Source organism: Cibotium barometz, chromosome 60 (assembly GCF_041138505.1).
Source record: "Cibotium barometz isolate CiBa-2024 chromosome 60, ASM4113850v1, whole genome shotgun sequence".
Taxonomy (NCBI): domain Eukaryota; kingdom Viridiplantae; phylum Streptophyta; class Polypodiopsida; order Cyatheales; family Cibotiaceae; genus Cibotium; species Cibotium barometz.
The window spans coordinates 20,963,396-20,988,081 of NC_141105.1; the positions used below are offsets into that span (position 1 = coordinate 20,963,396).

Genomic DNA, 24,686 nt, shown 5'->3' on the forward strand with positions numbered 1-24,686 from the left:
GAGGATGTAGGCACAAAAACGACGCTTATAACGGATCGTCGTCCGAAACGCCCCCGTCTAGAACCTTCGTTGACAGACGCTTCGCGAAACCTCCATTTTTCTCGAGATCCTTGGGCTAAATTAGAACTAAATTTGCCTTAAATCTCTTATTGAGAGAATAATTCTTGAAAGTAAAACTGAAGATCTTGCTGCTTCATTGCAAGTTTTCTCAAATTCTTGTTAGATATGTAAGTTTTCTAAGAAATATATTTATTAAAAAAATAAAATACCTCCTAATTTTCCCAATAAACATAACTATAATTTAGAATAGGATAAATCTTAAAATAGAACCAACAGTTTTCAAACATACCTAAGTACTTAATTAAAGAATGACTTAAATCACTTAAACAAATTTTATCAACTTAGTAACTAGTTTTCAAACATACCTAAGTACTTAATTAAAGAATGACTTAAATCACTTAAACAAATTTTATCAACTTAGTAACTATAAAGGTCTAATTTTATCATACAAGTGCCCCTAAAGATCTAATTTTTTATCATATAGGTGCCCTTCCATACCTTGGTCCTTAATTAAAGAATGCCTTAAATTACTTAATCAAAATTTATCAAACTCAGTAACTCTAAAGATCTATTTTTTAATCATACAAGTACCTTCCTCCCCCCATCACTCTCTCAGAAGTCTCATCTATGCTAGGCATAAAAAAGAACTTGCCGCGTCAGTCTTTACCATTGCTAGGGTCTCTCTCTCTCTCTCTCTCTCTCTCTCTCTCTCTTTTGAGAATGCATTTTAAGCACTCTTAAAAATATTGTTCCACCCTCTTAAATAATTTAAGGATGCCTAGTTGTGTCGTGCTAAATTATGTTAGCATCGTGGGTAATGCCATTATAAATAGTAATATATTTGCACATTGACGTATGCTTGGGGCTTCCAATGTTTGTTATAATTGGTTTATATGTGGCCCATAATTCCTGGAGTACATATGCTTGCTGAACATTTGTGTGGTGATGGTTTGTGTGCCTATGGATTATGTGTAAGATTTACCAAATTTTTTGTTGGATATTTTATAAGTGAGGAGGACTTGGAAGATTGAGGCATATACACATAGATTATTGTTTTGGAAGGCATTCACAACTTTTAAACAAGATTTGTAAATATTTTTGCAAGCTTATGCACACCTGTTTATTTATTTTTGTAAGCCTAGACTTGAAAGCCTACCTTGGGAAATATGTAAACATTGATATTTTGTAAAGTGTGAAAAGCTTTTACCCTAGCCTCAAGTAACTAAGATTTTACCCTAGCCTCAAGTAACTAAGATTTTACCCTCGCATACTAAAAGATTTTCGCAAGCATCCGAGGGAGTGTCAGATTGAACAATTTTTGCTAGATTTTGGGCTTTCTACACAATAGCAATAGCATTTGGTGTGCAGACATTGCCATCATCATCTTCTCGACATTGCATCTTCGACTTTGTCTCAACATTAACATCGATTTCTCCATTCCTACTAAGTATTATTTCCACACTCTACACTCTAATTTTTTATACACTTAACAGGTTTCCATCGTCATCAGTGATCTACTAGCCAACCATTTTGGTTGCATTCAAGGCATTGACACTACCGAGGGTATTTGCATTCTATATCAAAGATTAGTTATTTGCATGAAAAATCGTAGCACGTAAGAGACTCTTGCAATGTGGAAAGAGAGACTTATCCACTGCCTCTCCTGCCTCTCGATCCATCATTGGGAGCTTACATGTCTCTCGCTAGATGCCCACGATTAAGTCATTCACCTATGAGATGCATATACAATTAAATTTTAACATGCGTGGAGGGGTTGTGAATGCAATGTCCTCAGAAGAAATGTTGATGTTTTTCCTGCTCTCCATTATCACGCACATATATATTTGGGATGCTTTCTGAGGATAAGCTTAATATTGTGGTCCTATATGATGTGCCATGTATTGGTTGCCATTCCAAAGGGCTTTGGAATGTTGTTATTGGCATTGAGGCATGCCATGTCTCACCAACACAACAGCATAGTACAAGTACTTTGGATATTGATACAAGTTCTGATGTAGCTGTGGCATCCACCTCCATACCTCCCATAGTAGAACAAGCCAGTTGGGATGGTAGTGATGCATAGGCACATGCATTAGTGGCACTTTTAGTGAAAAGGAGCATTATTCCTTATATTCGCTCATATAAATCTACATGGATGCATTTAATGCACTTTACCAAGTGTGTAACGAGGCATGAGTGGCCTACCCCAACTTTTTCTCAACAAGAATTTGGATTTGAAGTGGCTGAAGTTGCTCTTGAATGGTAGGGAGTAGAGGATTCATGATGAAAGAGAGAATGTGGAAAGAGAAAGGTTCCAAGTTTTAAACGTAGAAGTGAAAAATTTGCTGAAATAATAACAATACTTAGCTTTCCCCCATAATTCGTAAAAATTTGAAAGCTTGCATGTCAAAGAGTAAGTGGAAAAAATAATATTTTTTGATGTCGAAAAATCAACTAATAACCATGAATTCAAAAATCTTCCAAAAGCTCAAGAATATTGCTCAAGAAATGCATCCGATGTAGAAGATAAATCCTTAGCAACAAAATAAATCCAGGTAATAACTCGATGAAGAGGTCATCAAAAGAGTTACAAATTTATTGAAGAAGATAACCAAGGTAATGATTTCTTGATACTGAAATAATGCCAATAGAAATGTTGAAAAAGGGTCATGGATCATGCATGATGAGAGCCTACATATGTCATGCTAGGTAAAGGAGTAGCTAATTTGTTGTCCCCCACAATGGGTGTGACAACCACTTGGATGCATGTATGGCTACCCTTTCCTCATCTGTTGCATCCTCCACAATTGCCTCATCAATAGGCTGATCTATGGGCTGAAATTCGAGCTAATTTTCAGCCAATATGTGTTGATTTGCAGCATCCTTTTCAGCCAATATGGGTTGATTTGTAGCACCTTTTTGAGCATTCATTTTCTCCACATATGGCTATCCGACATTGTATAAAGGTAAAGAGTTTATCAAAGATGTCCTATGAGCATACATTTTGCTATTTTTTACATAAAAGAATGGGCTGAACTGAATTCTCAACAAAGACATCTCTACTCCACCAAAATCCACTTTGTGGCCGGATGGTAGAGTCTATACCCTTTGCGTTCTGAGCTATATCCCATAAAAATGTGTTTAACTCCTTATCATCCAGCTTATTACGTTGTTATCAGGCACAAGGGCATAAGTAAGATAACCAGAAACACGTAAATGAGCCACAGAGGGCTTCCTACCATTCCAAGCTTCATAAGGGTAAATATTTACAAGGCCTTGGTGGGGCATCTATTCAGCACATAAGTGGCACACATAACTATCTCCAAGCAAAAAACATGAGACAAATCTTGGCCTTTAACCATGCAATGTGCCATCTCCATGAGAGACATCTTCTTCTTCTAAGCCACACCATTTTGTAGAGGTGTATAAGGCATTGTGCATTGATATTTTATACCTCTTTCAGCCATGGCATATACTCTCCCCCTCAATCTGTGTTGTACGAAGGGTGCAACTTTACATGTAGACATATTTTCAACCATTGATATTTTATGCCTCTTTCAGCCATATATACGTGAAACCATTGATATTTTATGCCTCTTTCAACCATATATACGTGAAACCCCTTTGGCATATACTCCCCCCCTCAATCTGTATGAAGGGTGCAACTTTACATTTAGACATATTTTCAACCATTAAAAAAAAAGTGTCTAAAGCATGTAAATCCTATGACTTTGCCTTCAAAATATACACCTAGGTGTACCTAGAGTAGTCACATCAATTAAAGTCACAAAGTAGAGATATTCCATGATCGATGGTGTCTTCATGGAAGCACATACATCACTATGTATAAGCTGTAATTTCTAGATAGCCCTAACCGATCCATCTTTTGAAAATGATTCCCATTGTTGTAGCTTACCAAATGCACCCCTCACATATATGTTTGATGGAGGCCTCAAGCTTTGGAAACTTTGACACCATCTCTTGTCTTTTAAGACGGAACACAATACCAAGATTCAAGTGACCAAAGTGGGTTGCGATAGCTCCCATGTCACTCATAGCATCTGTGGTAGTAGCTGAACAAGCATTATGTGCCAATCTCTCATACATGTCCAACCTATAAAGCTCATGGCTTAGAGTTCCAGATACCAAAGTGATGTCTCCATCACTCCAATCACAAATTGTATACTTGTCACAACAAATCTAATCACTAGGCATGCCTTAGCAATGGCAAAGACTGAAAACAAGTTCTTTTTTATGCCTGAACAAATAATACTTCTGAAAGAGTGATTATCCCACCATTTGGTAGTAGTGAGAGCAAACTTACAACCTCCTTTTACATTAGACACTGCCATAGAGACTTGATAAGCTCATGGTAAGACCTTCTCAAAAGACAAACAACCACATGGTATTAAGCATTAAGAAGACCATCTGGGAAGGGTTACACACTTGGGAAATTAAGCACCTCATAAAGCAAAGCATGGATGCATAAAGCACAATCCAAAGCATGCCAGAAAGAAAAGTCCAAAAGGTGGACAAGAAGAAGATCAAGGAGATCTTAAGCTAGTAGTAGCACTAAGCAACATCGAGCTACCAACCACTACCCTAACCAAAATCAATTCAAACCAAATCTACATGTTATAAGCCACCAAATGAGAAGGCAAATCTATGTGTGTTTTTTAAAGCACACTTGACCACCTAAGAGTATCCATAGAGCACTTAGGGGAAGTGATGTGATGTAATCAATCCTAACAAACTAAGAGTAGCTAGTCAAGCACCCAGGGAGGATGATGTTTGTCCACCTACCACCTACATTAAGGGGGGATGAAGTATTGTAAGCCTCACATCCAACCACTTTGCAGTAGCCTAAGAATATGGCACCAAGGGGGGTGTTGAGAAATGTGGTGCCATGGAGCATGAGACGGTAGGGAGTGAGTATGAGCAAGCGAAATAAGAAAAACACTAGGAAGCTACCACATGAGCAAGTTGGATTTATCCCACATGAGAAGGCAAAGCTGGTTGTGTACCCACCCATATAAAATGGATCACTTTCAAGCAATGGACAACAAGCTCTCAAGCCTCTTTATGAGTAGAAGTCTTGATCTTATAACCTGATTGTGCTTGAATCTTAAGCTTATTTAGCATAATCTTGCTACACCCACCTTAGGTTAGCCCAGCCTAATCAAGTTTAGGGTTTAGATTAGCAAGCACACCGTAGCCACGCTTGAGGCTCCATGTCCAATTCTTGATAGTTTATAGAGCAAGATAATGGTATAGTGATTAAGCAGTCCAAGTACATCAAGTAAGTATTGCTCAAAAGATTCAATATGGAAAGTTCCAAAACAATCTCTACATCAATGAAACCTAGTGTAAAGCTTAGTACGCAGGATCCCAGAGAGCCATTCGACATAACCACTTATGATAAGGCTGTTGAATGCCTTATATATATGTGTAACTCACGGCGGCCAGACATTCACAGGTACTAAAAACATTGGTAGACAATGAAATGTACCTTTAGATACTTATAAGGCAAGTCATTGGATTGTTCTATGCCAAGGGGGTTGATTTAGAATTACATACCTTCTTTCATTTTTGATTGGGCAAGTGATTATGATACACAATAGTCCACATCTAGAAACTATTTTTTTCTTGGTAGCTCATGCATCTTCTGGCTAAGCAAGAAGCAACCAACTATGATAACCTCATCCTCTGAAGCTAAATACAGAGGAATATTCACTATGACAGTTGAATGTGTATGGTTGAGAAGATTGAAGAGAATCTATGTGTCCCTTCAAACACCCCTACTCCAATTCTCACTAGAAGTCAAAGTGCAATGGTAATAACCGAGAATCTTGTCTTGCATACCAAGACCAAGCATATTGAAGTGCACTACGACTATGTTAAAGAGAGACTCTATGCAGGTGAGATCAATCTAATCTATTATAGAGTGCACATGACAATGTGGCAGATCTTTTGGCTAAAACCTTATCATATGAAAAGTGTGAGGCCTTCCAAAAATCTTTGGGCCTCATCCCTTTCAGAAACTTGCAATCTCTATAAACCTCACATTTTTATTATAGAGGGGTTTATTAGATATTTATGGTAGTACTATAGTGAGGCTATGTAGTGATGCCATGGGAACTTTTGTCTTGCCAGGCTTTCCCCATGGCCATCCAGGTGTGAACGGACACCTTAGAGTTAGCTAGGATATAAGCAACCTCATCCATTGTTTAGGGTTAATGTATTTATACTTTCTTCTTTGTACTTGCAAAAGAGCTTCATCTATCTCCCCTTTGAGCTAGCCATTCTCTCTCACACTCTACACCCTTGTGTTCTTGTCATTGAGCATTGTGTATATGTGAGTTCAACTCCATTATGAGCTAATAGATGAGTCCATTTTTTATCCTTACATTGAAAATTTAATAAAGGAAATGAACAAGCCATCAAGACCAAAGTGCTAATATGTTAACCACTCTAAACATGGTTTCACCCAACCTACCAAAAGGGGCTTTGCAATATTACAAACTTAAACGAGGACTTATCTTTTGTAAGGTAGCATTGGAACATATAAAGTGGCCTTACCTTGAGCTTAATGTCAAATTAGGAAATATCCAAGGACTTCATGTACATACTTTCTTAATACTATGAATAGAGGCCATATCATTTTAAGTTTGGTCAACCTAGTGTGAGAAAAGCTAGTCACTTATGTCATTTTTGACACTAAGAAATGGACAATCATTACCTTATAATAGAATATTTGTATGTTTTCCTTCTTCTCTACTCTGCTTGCTTGTGCTTTATATTAAATCGTGTATGCTTGATGGATGATGCTTTTTGTTAGGTAGTACTATTTGTAGTTTTTCATCTTGCAACTAAGTAGTTCCCTATCTTGACAAGGTTGGCCTCAATGCGTTCCAAACATACCCATCATGGCCCCTGAATTTCCCTCTCATCTTGCACTTCATTGAGTCCTAGCATACCATTAATAATTAGGGGGAGATAGACATGTTATGTCACGTAGGCTGTAATGCCTGTGATCGACGGCAGACCGGATGGCCATGTCCGGGGTTCAGTGGGAGAGGACGCCCATGCGGAGTCATGGGCGGCCAGGCTAGTGTGGACGGCAGGCCACACACTATATAACCTGGGGGATGAGGGGCAATCCTCATTCTTCCTCTATGGCTGGGTGGTGAGCCAGAGGCCGTCCCCTCTTGTGGTAATGCCCGTAGCGGCGTTACGGGAATGTAACACTGGTATCAGAGCGTGGTTCGATGGGATTGTCAAAGCCCGCGCGTGACCGGGGGACCGGAGCCCACTCGATGGTTTTCGACCATTCGTCTCCTTATCCTTATCTCGAATGGAGGGTGTGGAAGGAGGCAGCCATGGAAGAATGGAGGGGAAGAACTCTCTCTCTCTCTCTCTCTCTCCCCGTCACACACAGCAAGCAATGGAGGTAAGTGAATCTCGTTTTTTTTTCCTTTCTGCGTTGAATTTGTTACAAAAGAGGCGCAATTCTCTCGACTGTGTAGAGGTGGGGGGGGCGCAGACCACACCGTGTGTGGGGGTGGGGGGCAACCAGCCCCATTGTCAGCGTAAAGCAGCCCACGGCCACGTTGAACAGTGTGTGGGGGGGGCGACACCAGCCCCACGACAATGGCCGGAAAACAAGGTGTTTTAAGTTAGGCGCGTTGTCCAGCGCCGTCCGCCGGCAGAACTAAATCACTCTGTTAGCACTAGTACACCATCATGGTCTTGCTACCTAGAGCTTCGCAGCAAGCTCAGTCATTATCTGTGGATTGATAATGTGGTTATTAGTAGTTTGGAATTTTCTTGATAGATGGTACAACCCACCCAAATGATTCATAAGTGTGTAACCGCTTATGAAGGGTAATAATATGCAACAATGAAGCACTTTGTTACAAGTGTGAAACCACTGATCTGTTGCAAAGCAGTTTATTAAGTACCACCATATGTGCGTAGACACTATACCACATCTTCGTTTGCAAGATGTTTAAAAGTTTCTTGGAAGGACTCAAGAATATAACATATGATATTAAACACGGTCTAGATTCGTTCTTGGACCTATGACACTAGCGCGTAGTCCGCTTGAGAGTCAAATATCACATAAACTCGAATAGTTGTGTGAGTCCAGACAATACTTGAAGGGATGTGTCTGGTAATAGCAACAAAGAGTTGTAAGTGATTGGATGTAATTCCAGACACCCGTAGTGGTGCAAGAATCTTTATCAAACATCTCCACATACTATATGAATATAGTATGGCATAAGAGATAGGAAGTTTGATTGTTATATTTGAATGGAAATTTTCAAAAAAGTTACATTTACTCTGAGTTAGAGTGGAGTTTAACCATCCGGCGATGGTAGTTAGAAACTCAACAAAATTCTAGAGCATATGCTTGTGCCAAGATGTTACTCTAAGAGAGAAAGTATCTCTCAACTTTGGAACTAATCCTTGTGATGCATGATTAGATTGGCCGTAGAGCTTTCCAAGGAGAAGTTTTAACAAGTTGGTGATGCAACATGGTAGCGTAGTCTACAAATATCTAGTAGCATAGTCTAAGAACTTGCGCTACTAGAGTGCTCTCCAGTACATTAGCTTCTGTGCTAATGACATGATGCAAAATCAAGGCATGAAATTTGCCTTGGGGTTTTGGTTGAAATACCATATCACGGCTTGTGTCAGCATGATCCTGTCTTTACAGAGGTCTGGCGCGCTGTAAGCGTACGCACTTTGTCATAGCCGCGCCCACCTTCCTCGCCGGCACGTAATGCTAGTCCGGAGAGATTGGCCGTAGGTGCGGCGGGTAGCGAGGCGAGAGTTAGTCCGGAGAGGCTAGCCGAGTCTTCGGGGTATAGTTTTGATAGTCCAAGTGCGGGTCATCCTAAGATTCAGAAGACCTATGCACTAGTAAAAAGTTATTTTATTGGCCTAGTTTGTTTAAGAATGTCTAGACTTATGTGCTAAAATGCAGTAAGTGCCAGGTCAATAAACATGAACGTCTTAAGGTTGGAGGACTACTCCATCCGCTGGAGATTCCTCAAGGGAATTGGGAAAGCATTTCCATGGATTTCATTACCGGTTTACCCAAGACGAGTTGAGGGAATGACTCGGTGTGGGTGGTAGTGGACAGGTGAACTAAACTGGCAAAGTTTATTACCACGAAGAAAACTGTAAAAACGCCAGAGTTGGCAAAACTCTTTATTGAACATCTCTACAAGCTATATGGCCTGCCCGCAGATATAGTGTCGGATAGAGATAGAAGTTCAACAGTCATTTTTTGGAGGGAAATCTTCAAAAAGTTGGATACTACTCTGAGGATGAGTACGGCAGATCATCCGGAGTCTGATGGTCAAACTGAAAGAATTAACCAAATTCTAGAGGATATGTTGCGTTCTTATGTTAGTAAGAAGCAATGTAATTGGGAAGAGTACTTGCCCTTATTGGAGTTTGCCTATAACAGCTCCAAACACTCAGCGACTGGATTTACACCATTCATGTTAATGTATGGATTCCAGCCGAGATCTCCGATGGCTGTAGGCCTGAAAAAGGAGAAGATTCAATCTGTCAAGGAGTTCCTTGAATAAATGAATGATATGCTCAAAGCTGCATGCGAGAGCATCCGTAGCGCACAAGATCGCGCTAATACATTTGCCGATAAAGGACGCAGACAAATAACCTTTGCAGAAGGTGACTTTGTATTTTTAAAGGTTCCTGCGCAGTCAGCAACCATGAAAACGGGAAAGTGTGATAAACTTTCTCCTAGATATTGTGGTCCTTTTAAAATCCTTAAGAAGATTGGGGACATAGCATATAAACTTGAGTTACCGGAGAGTTCTCAAGTTCATCCTGTCTTCCATGTCAGTAAACTGAAGAAATCAGTTCACGGGTTAGAGAACGCAGTTTCTCCAGAGATTTTGGTGGACTTGATAGAGCCACCAAAGATACCACATGAATCTGAAAAGATTCTATAGTATCGTGAGACAGACAAACCCGACATAAAGTGTACCAGGACGTACTTGTTAAATGGACAGATAGGGATGACGAGTAGCAACCTGGGAACGCCGTAGTGCAATTTCCAAAAGGTTTCCCCAGTTTGTTTTCGAGGACGAAAACTTTTCTTAAGGGGGGGTAGTGTCACGTAGGCTGTAATGCCTGTGAGACCGACGGCAGACCGGATGGCCATGTCCGGGGTTCAGTGGGAGAGGACGCCCATGCGGAGTCATGGGCGGCCAGGCTAGTGTGGACGGCAGGCCACACACTATATAACCTGGGGGATGAGGGGCAATCCTCATTCTTCCTCTATGGCTGGGTGGTGAGCCAGAGGCCGTCCCCTCTTGTGGTAATGCCCGTAGCGGCGTTACGGGAATGTAACATGTTAGATGGGTCATAATGCTGGATCACTCTCAATGAGGATCTAGTTAGGAGATCACTCTCAATGAGGATCTAGTTAGGAGAGCCCTATAGCTCCAACCGTCTCATTTAAATTTGACATTGGAAAGGAGCCATGGCCAAAATTTGGCATCTTGTCACCAAAGAAGGCCTGAAATTCAATGGGGCCAAGTTTGAAGACATCATTGTCTGAGAATCAAAGCCCTCGGCTAGGTTCTCACTCTGTTCACTCACTAAAAGCCAACACAACTGGGTGGCGTTATTCACCATCCAAGCGAAGCTACTTACAAGCCAACTGACTAATTGGGCCAAGGAATTTACCAGTGAAATCCAAGGCTCTTGTAAGAATCTAGCATATATGCTCAAAAAAATTCTTTGTGATACCATTGCTAAATGACTTCTATTGCTTGTGCCTTATCCCACCTTATGAAGTAGCATCTCTTCGACAATCCTACCTTATGAAGTAGCATCTCTTATAACTTCTACTACTTGTGCCTTATCCCACCTTATGAAGTAGCGTCTCTTTGACAATCCTAGGATCTCCACCCACTCTCACAAGCAAGACATAGATGACCTTAGACTACAATACCAAGAATTTAAAGCCACCAAGAATGAGGTAGCCATCACAAATAAGCTCACACAGATCGACTCTTAGAAGAGGTCAAGAAAGCTAAAGCAAAAGAAGCCCAAGCCACCCATGCTACTAACCAAATTTTCAAAAGAGTGTGAAGATGCCCTCATGGCATCCAGAGAGGCAACAAAGGCCATGACCAAATTTCACGCGATGAGTATAACCAAGCCACCATTGGCCAAGTGGACAGCTAGAGAAAAGTCCTACCTAGAGCTTCTCCAACACAAAGAAACCCTCATCACTAAGGTGCACACATACATTCATAAGAAACCATTGCCTCAGATGATACTCCCTTTCCATAGTAGCTCCCAAACATCAAAACCACAACCAACAACCACAACTCATGCCAAATATGAGCATATTGCCTTTAATTTCTTCATGCATATAAGCCTAATATCATTCCAAGGTATCCAATGAGTGTAGAAGCTTTGATGAATGGTCTCTAAACTCAATGAAACCACAATGGCATCATCATGTAGATGGCCCATGAATGATTCCATAAGCATGTAAATGGCTTCAATGTACAATCCAAAGTATCAATGGTGCATCCATAGCATGTATTGTTATTTAACACATCATCACTTATGCAATTGGCAATCCATAAGCTTGAAATTACATCCACCAATGATGCCCCAATAAGCCCAATATTGGCCAAATGTCCAAAATGAAAGCCTATGCAAGTATTATGGCGGCATAAACAATGCTTCCAATAGCTTCAAGGAGTTCCTAATGGCAAGAGGGAATGGCCAATTTTTGAAAAATCAGGGTTTCTTGAAGAAATCCCTTAATGCCATTGAATCTTGCAAGAAATCAACTAAGAAATTCAGATTTGGCAATAGCAACTCACCAATGGCCCTTAGAATACATTGGCAATAGCAAGGAGAATACATCCAAGAATGTATTCTTCGACCTCCCAATACCATTGCTAAACTACGGAAGCCAACATTTCTTGCACAATAGCAAGTGGATGAAGCAAAGAAAATGCGCCCCCCCTCCCCGCCCGCCCTGGTTGAAATCACCACCAGCCCTCTAGACGTTTTGGAAGTGAAGATAACACAAACTAAGCTCATTAATGTGCCATAAGACTAGTAGATGATGTGCATGATGGTTCTTAAACACCTTGGAAGCTAGAAATCACCATTTAAAGGCTTTCTTGAACATATGGGAAGGGGAAGAAAATTAGAGAATCCATGCTTCAAAAATACCTCAAAATTATGCTCTATGTGTTGCTAAAAATATCCTTGACCAAAGCCCCAAGGTTGTGTTTGCAAACTGCTATTGTGTGATGAACCCTAGCCATGGAAAGCTTAAAGAAAGTGGAAGAGAGGGTAAAAAAGTAATTATCAAAAAATTAACACTAATCACTCCCACTTAGTTCAAATTTGGTCCGCAACCTTTTAAAAATTTGATCCTGTACTTAGATTTGGTCCAAGAACCGTAGTCTCATAAAAAATTGGTAAAAATCAATGGAACCATGGATAAAAACATAAGATCTCTGATACCAATTGAAATGGAGTGACCATAAGCTGAGATTTGGGACAAATCATTATGTTGATTAACATCAAGAAATCATACACAATGCCTAAGTGATTTAGCCTTTCACCAAAGGATGGAAATAGCCTTTCATAAGCCAAGGTATGGTAGCTCTAAATTCTAAGAGCCATATGATCAAAAGTATCAAAAGGTACAAATGAAGATCCATGAGCCCCTTTTATATAGTTGAGCCCATGCCCATGCCCTAACTAACGTTCCTACTTTATTACAAAAAGCCCACTCCATAATTTTTAGTGTTTGAGAAAATGTCTTCCATTCCATATGGCCAACCACAAATGTGTAACTCTAAAGCTTGAAGATTTGCAGATATAGTAATTTTGAACCATCTTAACTTGATGCATGTTCGAATAGACATTGAGGGGAGGTTTTGTCGTTTTCTTTTAAGTTTGTGTGAGTAGTGGGAAATCAATTCAGCTTATTGAAGGTAAGTGAAAGAAAGCCTCTTTGAATAATATTTTTATTTAGCTAATTTTACTATTTGATGCTAAGTTAAATGAGGAAAGCCTCCTCATTTAGCTCATTTTACTAATCCAAAGCTATAGAAATAGATTTATTTTATTAAGATGGTCGAAAGGGTCAAAGTCAGACAGTGGGTCAAGTTTCCAAGTCTCATTTTATTCAGCTACTTATGAAGCTTTGAGGTACACTAATGGGAAAAAGGTAAAGGTATCTATGTCTAGTGTACATTCCTCTCCAAAGACTCTTGTAGGAGTTAGGAGAAAGGTGTCAAAGTCAGGCAGTGGGTCAAGTTTCCAAGTCTCATTTTATGCAACTACTTATGAAGCTTTGAGGTACACTAATGGGCAAAAGGTAAAGGTATCTATGTCTAGTGTACATTCCTCTCCAAAGACTCTTGTAGGAGTTAGGAGAAAGGTGTCAATGAAGAATGACTGCATATCTTCTCTCACTCTAGCCAGATGGTAGGATCGAAGAGGAGGTACAAGAAGTAGAAGCCCTAATACAAGCTGTTAGGGCGAAAGAGGAAGAGACCTTATGCGAAGCAACAAAATTATTCATAACACAAACTTTCAATGTTTAGAGGGCTAGAGAAGGTATTAGGTTGCTTCTACCATCTTCCGCCATCTAGGAGCATTATGATCAATGATCAAGATATTAGAAAAGGATCAGTGAAGGATGAGGAGAAAACACATTCTTTAGCCATTTTGAAGAGGAATGTGCCATTTACTTTGTTGGTGTGACATGGATAGATTTAGCATTAGTTCCTCTTTAAATGGATGAAATAAAATTTTTATTGATTGAGTAAAAGTTGTGCTACATACTAAGATTGAAATTATCTCTCTGTTACTCCTAAATTAGCTCCCTATTGATCCTAATTGTACCATGTTTGGTTACTAGATATTTTCTCATTTTTATAACTTTGTCCTTGGTAGTTGTTCTACATACTGAGATTAAAACTCACTCTCCAATAATCCTAATTGTATGGAGTTTATTCCCTCATTTAAATATTTTTGTTCCTAGTACTTTGGAACATTCATTGCTTGATCTTAGAAAAGTTATATGGGACATTGATACTTAGAGTTTTGCCCTTATTTAAATTTTTTTGTCCCTAGTACTTTGGAACATTCATTGCCTTTATTTTTATTAATGCTTGGTCTTGGAAATAACTTACTTTGCTTCAATATTGTGACTAAATTTTTTCATAGGGATGCTTTCTTTTCTTGGCCTAGATACTTGTAATTTTATCCTTATAAGAGGACTAATCAAGTGAAAATATATTTAGTTACTTTTATCTACATTCTTATATAGGGATGTTTTCTTTTCTTGGCCTACATGCTTGTAATTTTATCCTTATAAGAAGACTAATCAAGTGGAAATGTGTATGGCTGATTACATTTATGTAATATTATAATATCCATTCAAACCAACTAAATGACAAAATACCCTTCACGCTACTCCCTTTTCATAAGGAGTGTTCATATAAATTATTTTGAACCATGTAAAGTGTTCTCAAAAATCATTTTGAACCATGCAAGGAGTGTTCACATAAAATACTTTTTCCAATAGAGCATGAAAATCATAAATACAAAATTTAAAAGCTTTATCTTGAAGATATGCAAAATTTTGAGCTAAATATGGGACCAAAATATTTCTTTGCTATTAATTAATTAATGCCCCTCAAGGTTTTACTAAGGTGTAAACCTTAGTCTCCCACGTTTCTCTCTGCGCACTTCTCTCTCATCCCTTAACTACCATGTGTCTCGATTGCCCTATCCCATGTTTCACTCTCTCGGTCGGTCTTCGCTAGCTTGTGTCTCTCCCCCCCGTCCCACACACATTCAACAGTTGAGATTGTCTCTCTCTCTCCCTCTTTCTCTCTCTCTCTCTCTCTCTCTCTCTCTCTCTCTCATGTGGTGCAAGCACAGGTAAATCCTCTCTCTCTCTCTCTCTCTCTCTCTCTCTCTCTCTCTCACAGGCTCATAGTCATGCTGCAGGACGCTCATCGCCTCCACAAACTTTGTGCAAACCCATCAAGGCCCAGCCCCAGCTTCAGCATTGCCATCGCCCTCCTCTAGTAGTTGAATTGCTGCCTTTGCATCCTCCGGAGCCTTTTGGTTGCACGCCAGCTGGAGCTCCACCTTCTGTTCGATTAAGCGCCCCTCCTTGACCACCCGTGTGTATATGCCAAAGCTTCCCCAGCGATAGCAATTTACATCCTAAACCTTAAGGTTTAAAAAATATTTAACATTAACGTTCATAAACGACCCCATGTAAGGTTCCATGAATGGTAGTAGCAATGATTACTAAAGAAACCTTAAACTATACTATTTTGTAGAAATGAGATGTATTTCCTAATAGAATGTGAGTGTTGCAAAACCATTTTAATTCATTTTTCTATGGCGATTGCTAACAAGTGATGTGGATATTGCCACTAAGTGATGCAATTACATACGCTTCTTCCTTTACACAAATAATAAGATGAAGAAAGTGAAGCCATGTCACTATGCCAATATTCAAAGTGATTTTTCTTCTCCATAGTATCATGATTTTTACTTTTGCATTTCAAAAATTTGTGATTTTGATTTAAGGCTTTTAAACCTCCTCTTTTCACATGAACACAAAGGTTTTTCCCCTCTGAGTACTAATATATAAAAATCAATCAATAGAATAGCTTTTTGCTCCCATGTATGAGGGGACCAAAAACCTCTTCAAAAGCTTTAACTTTACGTAACTTTTGTTCTACAAGAAAGAAAGGACAAAAACCATTTGTAGCTTGATTAACTTAACTTCTAATAATAACTTCTGGCAAGAGTTGAGTTGTCCGCAAGCATGGCCTTGAACCACATGGCTGATTTTCTAGGATACCGATTAAGGTCATAATCCACAAAATGAATCCCTAGTCTGATTTGTAGACCAAGATTAAATTCAAACCCATCAAGCAAAGACCATGCAAATGCACCCTTCACATTAGCACCCTCCCTGCATTTTCCAAAACATACATCATATTAGTTGAAATTGTGATAGAAATTATAACTATACAAACTATATTCTTGAAAAAGATATTATTGATGTAATCATTAAAACAAGCACTACATTAAAAAGGCTCTTGGGGTATAATGATACGAAAAATAAAAAAGAAATTATAAGGTAAATTTTGAATAAGAAAACATTACATTGGCATCATACAAAAGGATTTGTAAGAGCAACTCAAATTTTAAAAGAAGGAAATTACTTTATAGCTATGCTTAGCTGATCATAGTAGGTTGCAAAAAACTCCACTCTCTGGTCATCTGCTATGGTATCATCTTCTGTTGAGAATTCAATTCCCCAACCTATTTAAAATCAACACAAAAAAGTTAGCCATACTCTCAAAATAGAGAGAAAGGGGAGTAGGAGGGCTCTTGTCCTAGTGGTTAGCTCACTTCTGTGTACTCTACTCTTGCAAGGTATCAAGTTAAATACCCAACACCATTTGAAAAAAGAAGATGAAAAGGGGTTGACAATTAAGAGAGCAAAAACATTCATCGAAGACCATTGAAAACAACAAAATAGGAATGACATGAAGGCATAAAGATATAAAAGAAGGTACTAGGGGTAGGCTCTACTCCAGATTCTCTACAAATAGGCTTATTAGGTAGGTTTTAAGTGGCCAAACTTTGTGTTTCACTATTCAAGGCTAAAAATGAATTTGTTATCTTAACATAACTCTCCTAATTACCAAGTGGCAACTAGGTTGTAATAATGCCCATGACTTGAGTTAGTTGGTTTACTATCTAAAAATACAAAACAAAAATGCAAATATTGAACCCATTTTGGCCGAGTTAAAAAAAAACCCATGTAGCACTTAATTGAGGGGTTTTTGGGACTCTTACATTGAGGGGCTTTCATGTATTGTTTTGTTTTGTTTTTTGTTTTTGTTTGTTTTTTTTTTTGACGAAGAAGACACATTTTCACCCCTTTTATTTGGAGTGAGGAAGAGGGGTGGACCAAAATTGAACCCGTGTCCTACAAGTAAAAGGGCACCACTTTAACCAAGAGGGTAGTGTCTCCATCTCCAGTTTTCGGTGGCTATCATACATAGGCAACTAGGTCTCTTGGGGTTATACCTTAGAGGGTGAGAGAGAGGGAGAGAGGTATTAACGTCGGTAGAATGCAACATAAGGACATATATGACCAAAGGTGGGACTTGAACTCGAGTGGTAAGGCTTTTTGGTGAAAGTTAATGACCTCTTTTATGAAGTTAATGACAAAAGCATTTCTGTGTTCCAGTCCATGGCTTGTAAAACAAAAAGACCTTTACACCCCTTTAATCACTTTCCACTAATTACCATGCTCTGGCGAACCCACACTAGGCATTTGATTACCCTCTTGAATCATGATTTACCTGTTTGTGATATATACATTGGGAAATTGTTGTACCGGAATTTGATGTACTCTACAGTCTTGCGAATGCACCAGGGGACAGCAAAGTCATGAGTTCCCTGAAAATATATTACAATCACAAAATTGAGATTCATTCGATCAGAGCCCAAGGTGGAGAGAATTAAGACAATTCGATTAATGTACAATTAGCACACAAAAGCAAAAGCAAAAAACAATTACCACTCCAATTGCCTCTCCATCTTTGTAACCTGTTTCACACAAGAGAGGTTTCATTGATGAATACGAGACAACGCAAATTAAGCAAGTGATTATTGAATGGAGTAGCAGGATTAAGGGTACAAAAAAGAAAAAAAAAGGAACACGAGGGCATGATTAATACCAGTTAAACCAGCCCGGGGGTCAAGATAATAGCTTAAGACATCAGGGTAATCTGTCTCATAGTAGTTGTAATCATAGGCATAGAATGCCGTGACTATGTTCAAGCCCAGAAAGTCGATGGAACCATTCACTTTAGCAACCTGCTCTGCAGTAAAAGAGGGAAGCCGAGAGCCTGCTAGCTCTTTCATGCTCTCAGGATAGTCACCCACCAGAATGGGGTCCAAAAACCTGCATCATCGCAACATTACTAACCCTTTTAATTACTGACTTAAACTCACACTGCTCACACACAAATTTGCCTTGCATTCAACCTTTGGAATCAACAATTATCGTTCATTTTTTAGCTGTTTAGGATCAGCTCATTTGCTACAATTATGTGGAACTGAACAAGAGAGCTGATGTGACTACGCATACTACATGTACGCATGCATGCGTGTATACACAATGTGCATAAGCGCACACATGCATACATACTGCATACATATGTGCATGTGTCCTGTGTGTATAACGTGCATGTGTGCATGTGCTAGTACATGCATTGATGGAGATGCATACATACATACATACATATAATATAAAGGAGGGTACTGGAATTACATGCCATCATCACTTTGCATTATGGGAGTGGGTAGATTTGAATTGTGTACTTGCCTCCCGAAAAGCGCACTGTCGCTAGGATATATATACCCCAGGAGGCAAAGAAAAACAGAGCTCGCAGAAATAGCACATCTAATACTAGCAGAATTGAAAAATGGAACAGACACTACAAGTGTAGACTCAGCCCATTCATATAACAAGCCTCTTAAGAGGGCCAAATACAAGCATTTGGCCCTCATTTGGGTTGGACAGGTGCACTCACCATTAGAGCTGGAAATTTTTATGACCCCCAAATGCTAGCAATGGGAGAAATCTGAGTGCAGAAAAAAAATGAATGGAGAGTATAGTACCACCCAAGGAGAAAGTCCGTCGATCTTTGAGCCGCAATTAGATCGGCTGTGCTATTTGTCAAGGGCTCAAACCATCTAGTCCACAATGCTATACCAATAGTCCCATTTTGAGATTCCTACAGAACAAGATTTATTAGCTAGAAGTTTTACCTATTTTGTTCAATTAATCAGCTAGATTTAAGTACTAAATGAAGACTCAATTGAAAGGCCATTACCTGGTAGTAAGTTCTGTAGATGCTAACAGCCTCTGCATGGGCTAACAAGAGATTGTGTCCCACAATGTAGGGCTCTGTGCCAGAGTCCCCCTCCCAGCACATGCCAAACACCTCGATGTTGGACGTGCACCGGCCAGGAGGGTTCTGATTTGTGGCATAGCCAAGCCCTGCATAGTCATTAGCCTCATCAAATGTGATCCAATTCTTCACCCTGTTACCAAATGCACTGAAGCACACATTGGCATAATTGGCAAAATCATCTCTGCACAAATCAACACATGACAAGGATCATTAAAATCAATGACAAGCAGCGATCACTTACAGCTTAGAATCATTAACAATGACATTAAGAGATGGTTATTGAGATGCAAGATCATTAAACAATGACAAGCAATGATCCTTGGAATATGATATTTACATGTTGTTTAAGAATTGAGATGGATTTGGGAAGGAAACCACTTACACAAATGTGCTGTTTAAAGGGCCACCATAGGAGTTATCTAGTGTGTAAGGGTGATCTTGAGTCCAAAGAGTAACAAAAAGCTCCAATCCTGATGAAGAGAATTCATTGGGTTTAATCAGTAAATTAGGGTTTGAACAGACTGCCACACGTGTGACACGTGCCACACGTATGTCACCTGCCACACGTGTCAAAGGTCTGACACCTAAACAAAGGGCTTGAGACAATATTATTAAATTGAGAGAAAAAAAAAAGCGCTTTGTAAAGTGTGCAAAAGGGGGGGGGTCTACCTTGTTGGAGGGCGTCATCAATGACGCCATTGTAATGGGCGATGGCTGCCTCATTCACCTCTCCATTGCCATCTACATTAGCATTGGCAAGATATAAATTAAAGTTATATTAAAAGCTAAAGAGTTTAATTTAAAGTTATATTAAAGCTAAAGACTTTAATTAGCCACATAATATATTAGCTTACTTGGAAGAATTCGAGACCAAGCTATGGACATGCGATATGCATCCATCCCCATGTCAACCACTAGCTTGTGATCTTCCTGCAGCCCCATCATCAATAACTCTCAATTAAGGGAAAAAAAATACTGTAGCTGAAATGATAATACATTAAGGAAAAAAACATTAATTACCTAAGAAAATACATTTAAGCTCTTCAGAGAATACTCTTTGTTCAACTTAGAAAATAGCTCATCACTTTAATAATAATTTTTATAATTACCTTATAACGATAGTAGTTGTCGCCACATTGGCCTGGAATCGAGCCGTCCAAAGAAGCCCCTGCCATCACATTTGAGCCCCCCAATTTATTTTTTAAAATTAAAAAAACTTTGACCTGCGCTAGATATTAATGCGAGTTTACATTGAGCTAAATTCATATGTAAGCTAGATCTTAATTGCTGAAAAAAAAAGAGTAAATTTATATATAAGAGGCAAAAATTAAAAAAAATGCCATATGTATGGGCTAAAAAGAAAAAAGAAAATATGTCCCATACATATGTATGGGCTAAAAGGAAAAAAGAAAATATGTCCCATACATATGAATATATATATTAGTGCCAGAAAAGAGATAAAATTACTCCTTAAATTGGACTAAATATAATATTAAGTGCGAGTATTAGTGCCAGAAAAGAGAGAAAATTAATCCTTAAATTGGACTAAATATAATATTAGGTGCGATCTTACGGCGGTAAATCCTTAAATAACATTTTTCAAAATGGAATTCAATTCGATTACCTGAGACAGCCCGAGCGTACTGGTCCCAAATGTTCAAACTCTTGCCATCCACAAGCTCAGCTCCTTCATGCTGAGCAGAAAATGATTATGACAGAAAATGCAGGTTATGATAAATGAAGCGTGCTTAATGGAATGATTAATTGGATTAATTAAACACATGGGCGGGTTCAATAAGGACCTTCATAGAAGAGGTGATGGCACCGAAGAGGAAACCATCAGGGAAGCTGGAGCGTGTGACACCGGTGCCATTGGGGAACAAAGAGCTCTCATCAGAGATGATGATGACGGTAGTGCTAACGCAGCGCCACACACTGGCGCACACGATGCAGAACACTGCTAGTCGAGAGATGAAGTGCGCCATTTTGGTGCAGTGTCATGCGCAGCGAGTTTGCTTGGCAAGCCCCTTAATATTAACGGTTTCATTTCGAAAAAATGCAACCCCATGTCGAGAGATTGCACGTTCAGCGTGCGTTGCCGCTCACGTGGGATCTGCCTCTTGCCTCGTGTGTGCCTTTTTATGCCTGCCTTTACATATTATTACAAACCCATCCATGTATGGCCCTTGTCTCCTTGACGTTCACGAGCTATGTCACATGTCCAAAGTTGTGCTTTTTGGAAACTTGAGCCACGTGTTTTTTAAAACCAGTTGTAATTTCTCCTTCTCGTGAATTTAAAGATTTTAAAAAAAATAACTATAAAATGGATTAATCTATACATTTTTTACAAAATGTACTTGAGCTCAAAGGTCATCCCTTTTTCACTAGTTAGAAAAAAAGTTTATTTCTCAGACTAGGACTCCAACAGTTCTATCTAAAGTGAAGCTCGGGCCCGGCCATAAAAGGCCGAGGAGCTTTGAAAAAGGACAACAATAATCTATTGTCCTTTTTCTCTTTGTTTCTCTCTCAATCTGTCCGTTTTCTCTCATTTTGTGATGCTCTTTCACATAGTGAAACAATTACCAAAGACCTTAGCAATTAAAAAACACCATCTCTCTTTTTTTTTTTGTTTTGGAAAGACTGAAATAAAATTATATGAAAAGGGGAGATTTACAAAAAAAAAGCTTTTAACAAAGAAGCTTAACTTGTGCTAACTCCTTACAGTGATGCTGACAGTTTTACTAGTTCCAAGATGAACTAAATCAGCTTGGTGCCATAGCTAGTGGTGTTTAGCTTAATGTGGAGGGGGGACAAGCTTTTTGAAGTGGGGGACATGCAATAGTGAGTCCTTTCCCCTCCAAACTATAGCCCTTATCCTGAATATTCCTTTGTGTTGAATGAAGGCTACAAAGTTGCTGTCCCACAGAGTAATTTTGGTTAGTATAAGTCTCAAATTAGCATCGTTCAATCTGAACTTTTCCTTCATGGAGCTCAAAACCTTGCCACATGGCTATAATGGCATCTAGTAAGTATCTGCCTTTGATGAACCCTTTCTGTTCCTTTCTAATCTAGGCATTTAATTGGGATGACAGTTGGAGGGCCAAGGCCTTGGCGAACACTTTGTAAGCTGACGACAACATAGTTATGGGCCTCCAATTACTCACAGTGTCCTTCTCTCTCCTTTTGTGAATGAGCTTAATGACCTTGTCATTTATAGAGAGGGGTAATGCCCCCAAATTTGAGGGATTTTCTCCATATCATAAGGAGGGGGTGACCAAAATTTCCTTGAAGCTTTCGAAGAATTCAGTAGAGGCAACCCATCTAGCCCTGGGCTTTCACCCTTCTTTAGGGTGTCAATAGCCCACTCTAGATCCTCCTTAGTGAGGTCCCTCTCTCTAGCATCTCTACCAAGGTGGGTGATACAACCCTCTTCCTACATCTCATGATTTTTGCAAATGCTTGCTGTCTTTTTGGGGATAAGACCAGGGGTGAGCTAAAGATATTCTCAAAATGTGAGCTGACTATAGCCATATTTTCCACCATTGTGGATGATGTGTGGCCCTTGTGTCTTTGAGCATAGGAATGGTATCTTTTGCCTTCTTCTTTTTAAGGATGGTAAAGGATCCTTTGTTGGGTCCACCGTTCTTTGAAGACGAGTTGGACCTGCTTATTCTCTATTTCTTCTTCCCTCCTGAGCTTTGCTTTTGTTTGTATGTACTGATATTGATAGGAACTATCCCCCTTATTGACCATTTCTTCTAGCTCCACCACCAGTTTGATTTTTTCCTTTTTCCTATTGTGTCTATGCTGATTTGCCCTCTTTTTCACATGGCTCAACATGTTTCACTGCCTTGGACTAGGCTCTGGCCGAGGGGCTTACTGAGAGAAGGATGAGTGGAGGATAGACTTTAGCTCCACTTTCACAAAGTCTAGCTGAAAAAGGCTAGGGTTGGTGTGAAACCATCCAGCTTTCATGTTGTTTCCTGTTTTTTTTATATGAACCAGAATGGACTTATGGTTCGAGAGTTGCTCATATCCTTAGCAAGTGACCCATATAGGTAGCCTCTATCTAGTCTAGCTTTACAAAGTTGGGGGCCGATCTTGCCATTTGACCAGGTAAACTCTTGAGGGGGTGCCATATCTACTAGGTCATGAAAGGTCTTCACCTTCATCCATGCTTCAAGCTCCTTGCCTTTAATAACTCACCCGAGTCCTTGAAAATCATAAAGAGGGGATTCCACTATGTTGAAGTCAATTATCATGATCATTGGGAGGTCAAGTTGCATGAGGGAATTCCATAGGGCCGGTCTAGAGCTAGCTGGCCCTAAAGCATATGGAGACACCACATACCAAGGGTGGTCAGTTTCCATTCTCATTGTACCCATCTGTTGTGTCAAGATCTCTAATGCAACACTTTATTTCCTTTTCTCGTTTCCTTTGGATTCCCAATGCAACCCCTTCCCCCCCCCACTATGGTGGGTGTGGTCAGTGGAGAACCATACATAATCTTTGGAGATTCTGTTGAGGTTTGAACTTAGGTGAGCTCCTGTGTCTTTCACCCCTTGTTGCAGGAAGACGCAATAATCCGGGTGGAGTTTCTCCTTGAACAACCAGTTCCTGAGCTTGTTAGCCTTTTGGGGATCGGTAAGATCCCATGTGTTGAAGGAGGGTGTTTGTCTAAACATTATTTCCTTTAGGATTTAGGGATAAGCTTACTCCTGACCACTGGTATCTTTTCAACAGGCATCGGAGATTCAACACTAGCACCCACCTCAGAGATTCTCCTCTTTGAGGAGGCAATCTCTTGAGGGGCGAGGGATATCGTTGAGGAGGGGGTGTCCGTCAGGTAGTTCATTGGCATAAGCGTTTGACCACACCCCAAGGGTTTTCTGACCTTGGGGACAATGCTAGGTAGTCTCTCTTCTTCGAGAGTGGGGCTCAAAAGGGGCTGCTGCTCCTAAAAATCCATGTTATGTATTTCCCTTTCTAGGTCCCTAGGGATGCCTTTCGCATGTTGGGTACTTGGGATGCACTCTTCTTCACTCTATTCCCTCTTTCGGTTGTCTTCTGGTTGAATGGGATCAATTAGGTCACCAGTAAGGGTGCAAACCTATTGGTATTACTGATCCTCTGCATGGGCTTCGAGAGCGGGGCACGGTTACCTCGATAGCATTTGTTGGCTTGCTTGAGCCCTTGCTTGAGCCCAAAACCAAGGAGTCCATCTGAACAAAGAGAGAGGGGTGTTCTTTATCATCCACTATTCGGCTCCAAGGACATGAAGGGCCATGCCCTCATCTATGAACATGAAGCTAAAATAGTTGTTGGGAAGGTACTGAATCTGGTTGATAATCACCCCTCTTGAGAGCCAATTTTTTCTGATCCACCCACGGAGGATGTCTGCCAGTGGTCTAGGCATGTGGCACAAGCCAATGAGGACCTTGGCCTGGTAACAATCTATGCTTTTCTTTACCAAGTGGAAAGGTAGGGAAACAGAGATCTTACCTATTGAATCTCGATAAGTCTCTTGCTCAAAATTCATGTGGCCTCCTCCTTCATACATATCGAAGTTAG

General features: G+C 39.8%; 1 protein-coding gene across 1 annotated transcript; it reads right to left on the reverse strand.

Annotated features, from left to right (window-relative positions):
- Positions 1-15,715: 15,715 nt before the first annotated feature.
- On the reverse strand, positions 15,716-21,142 carry LOC147605107 (beta-glucosidase 34-like). Its single transcript, XM_086794127.1, has 13 exons — positions 20,918-21,142; positions 20,740-20,809; positions 20,225-20,283; positions 19,970-20,045; positions 19,785-19,856; positions 19,498-19,585; positions 19,035-19,296; positions 18,820-18,935; positions 17,874-18,100; positions 17,714-17,742; positions 17,496-17,592; positions 16,344-16,443; positions 15,716-16,090 (listed from the first exon to the last, which is right to left on the reverse strand). The coding sequence occupies exons 1-13, from the start codon at positions 21,098-21,100 to the stop codon at positions 15,901-15,903; spliced, it is 1,569 nt and encodes a 522-aa protein (XP_086650253.1). The 5' UTR covers positions 21,101-21,142; the 3' UTR covers positions 15,716-15,900.
- Between the last annotated feature and the right edge of the window lie 3,544 nt (positions 21,143-24,686).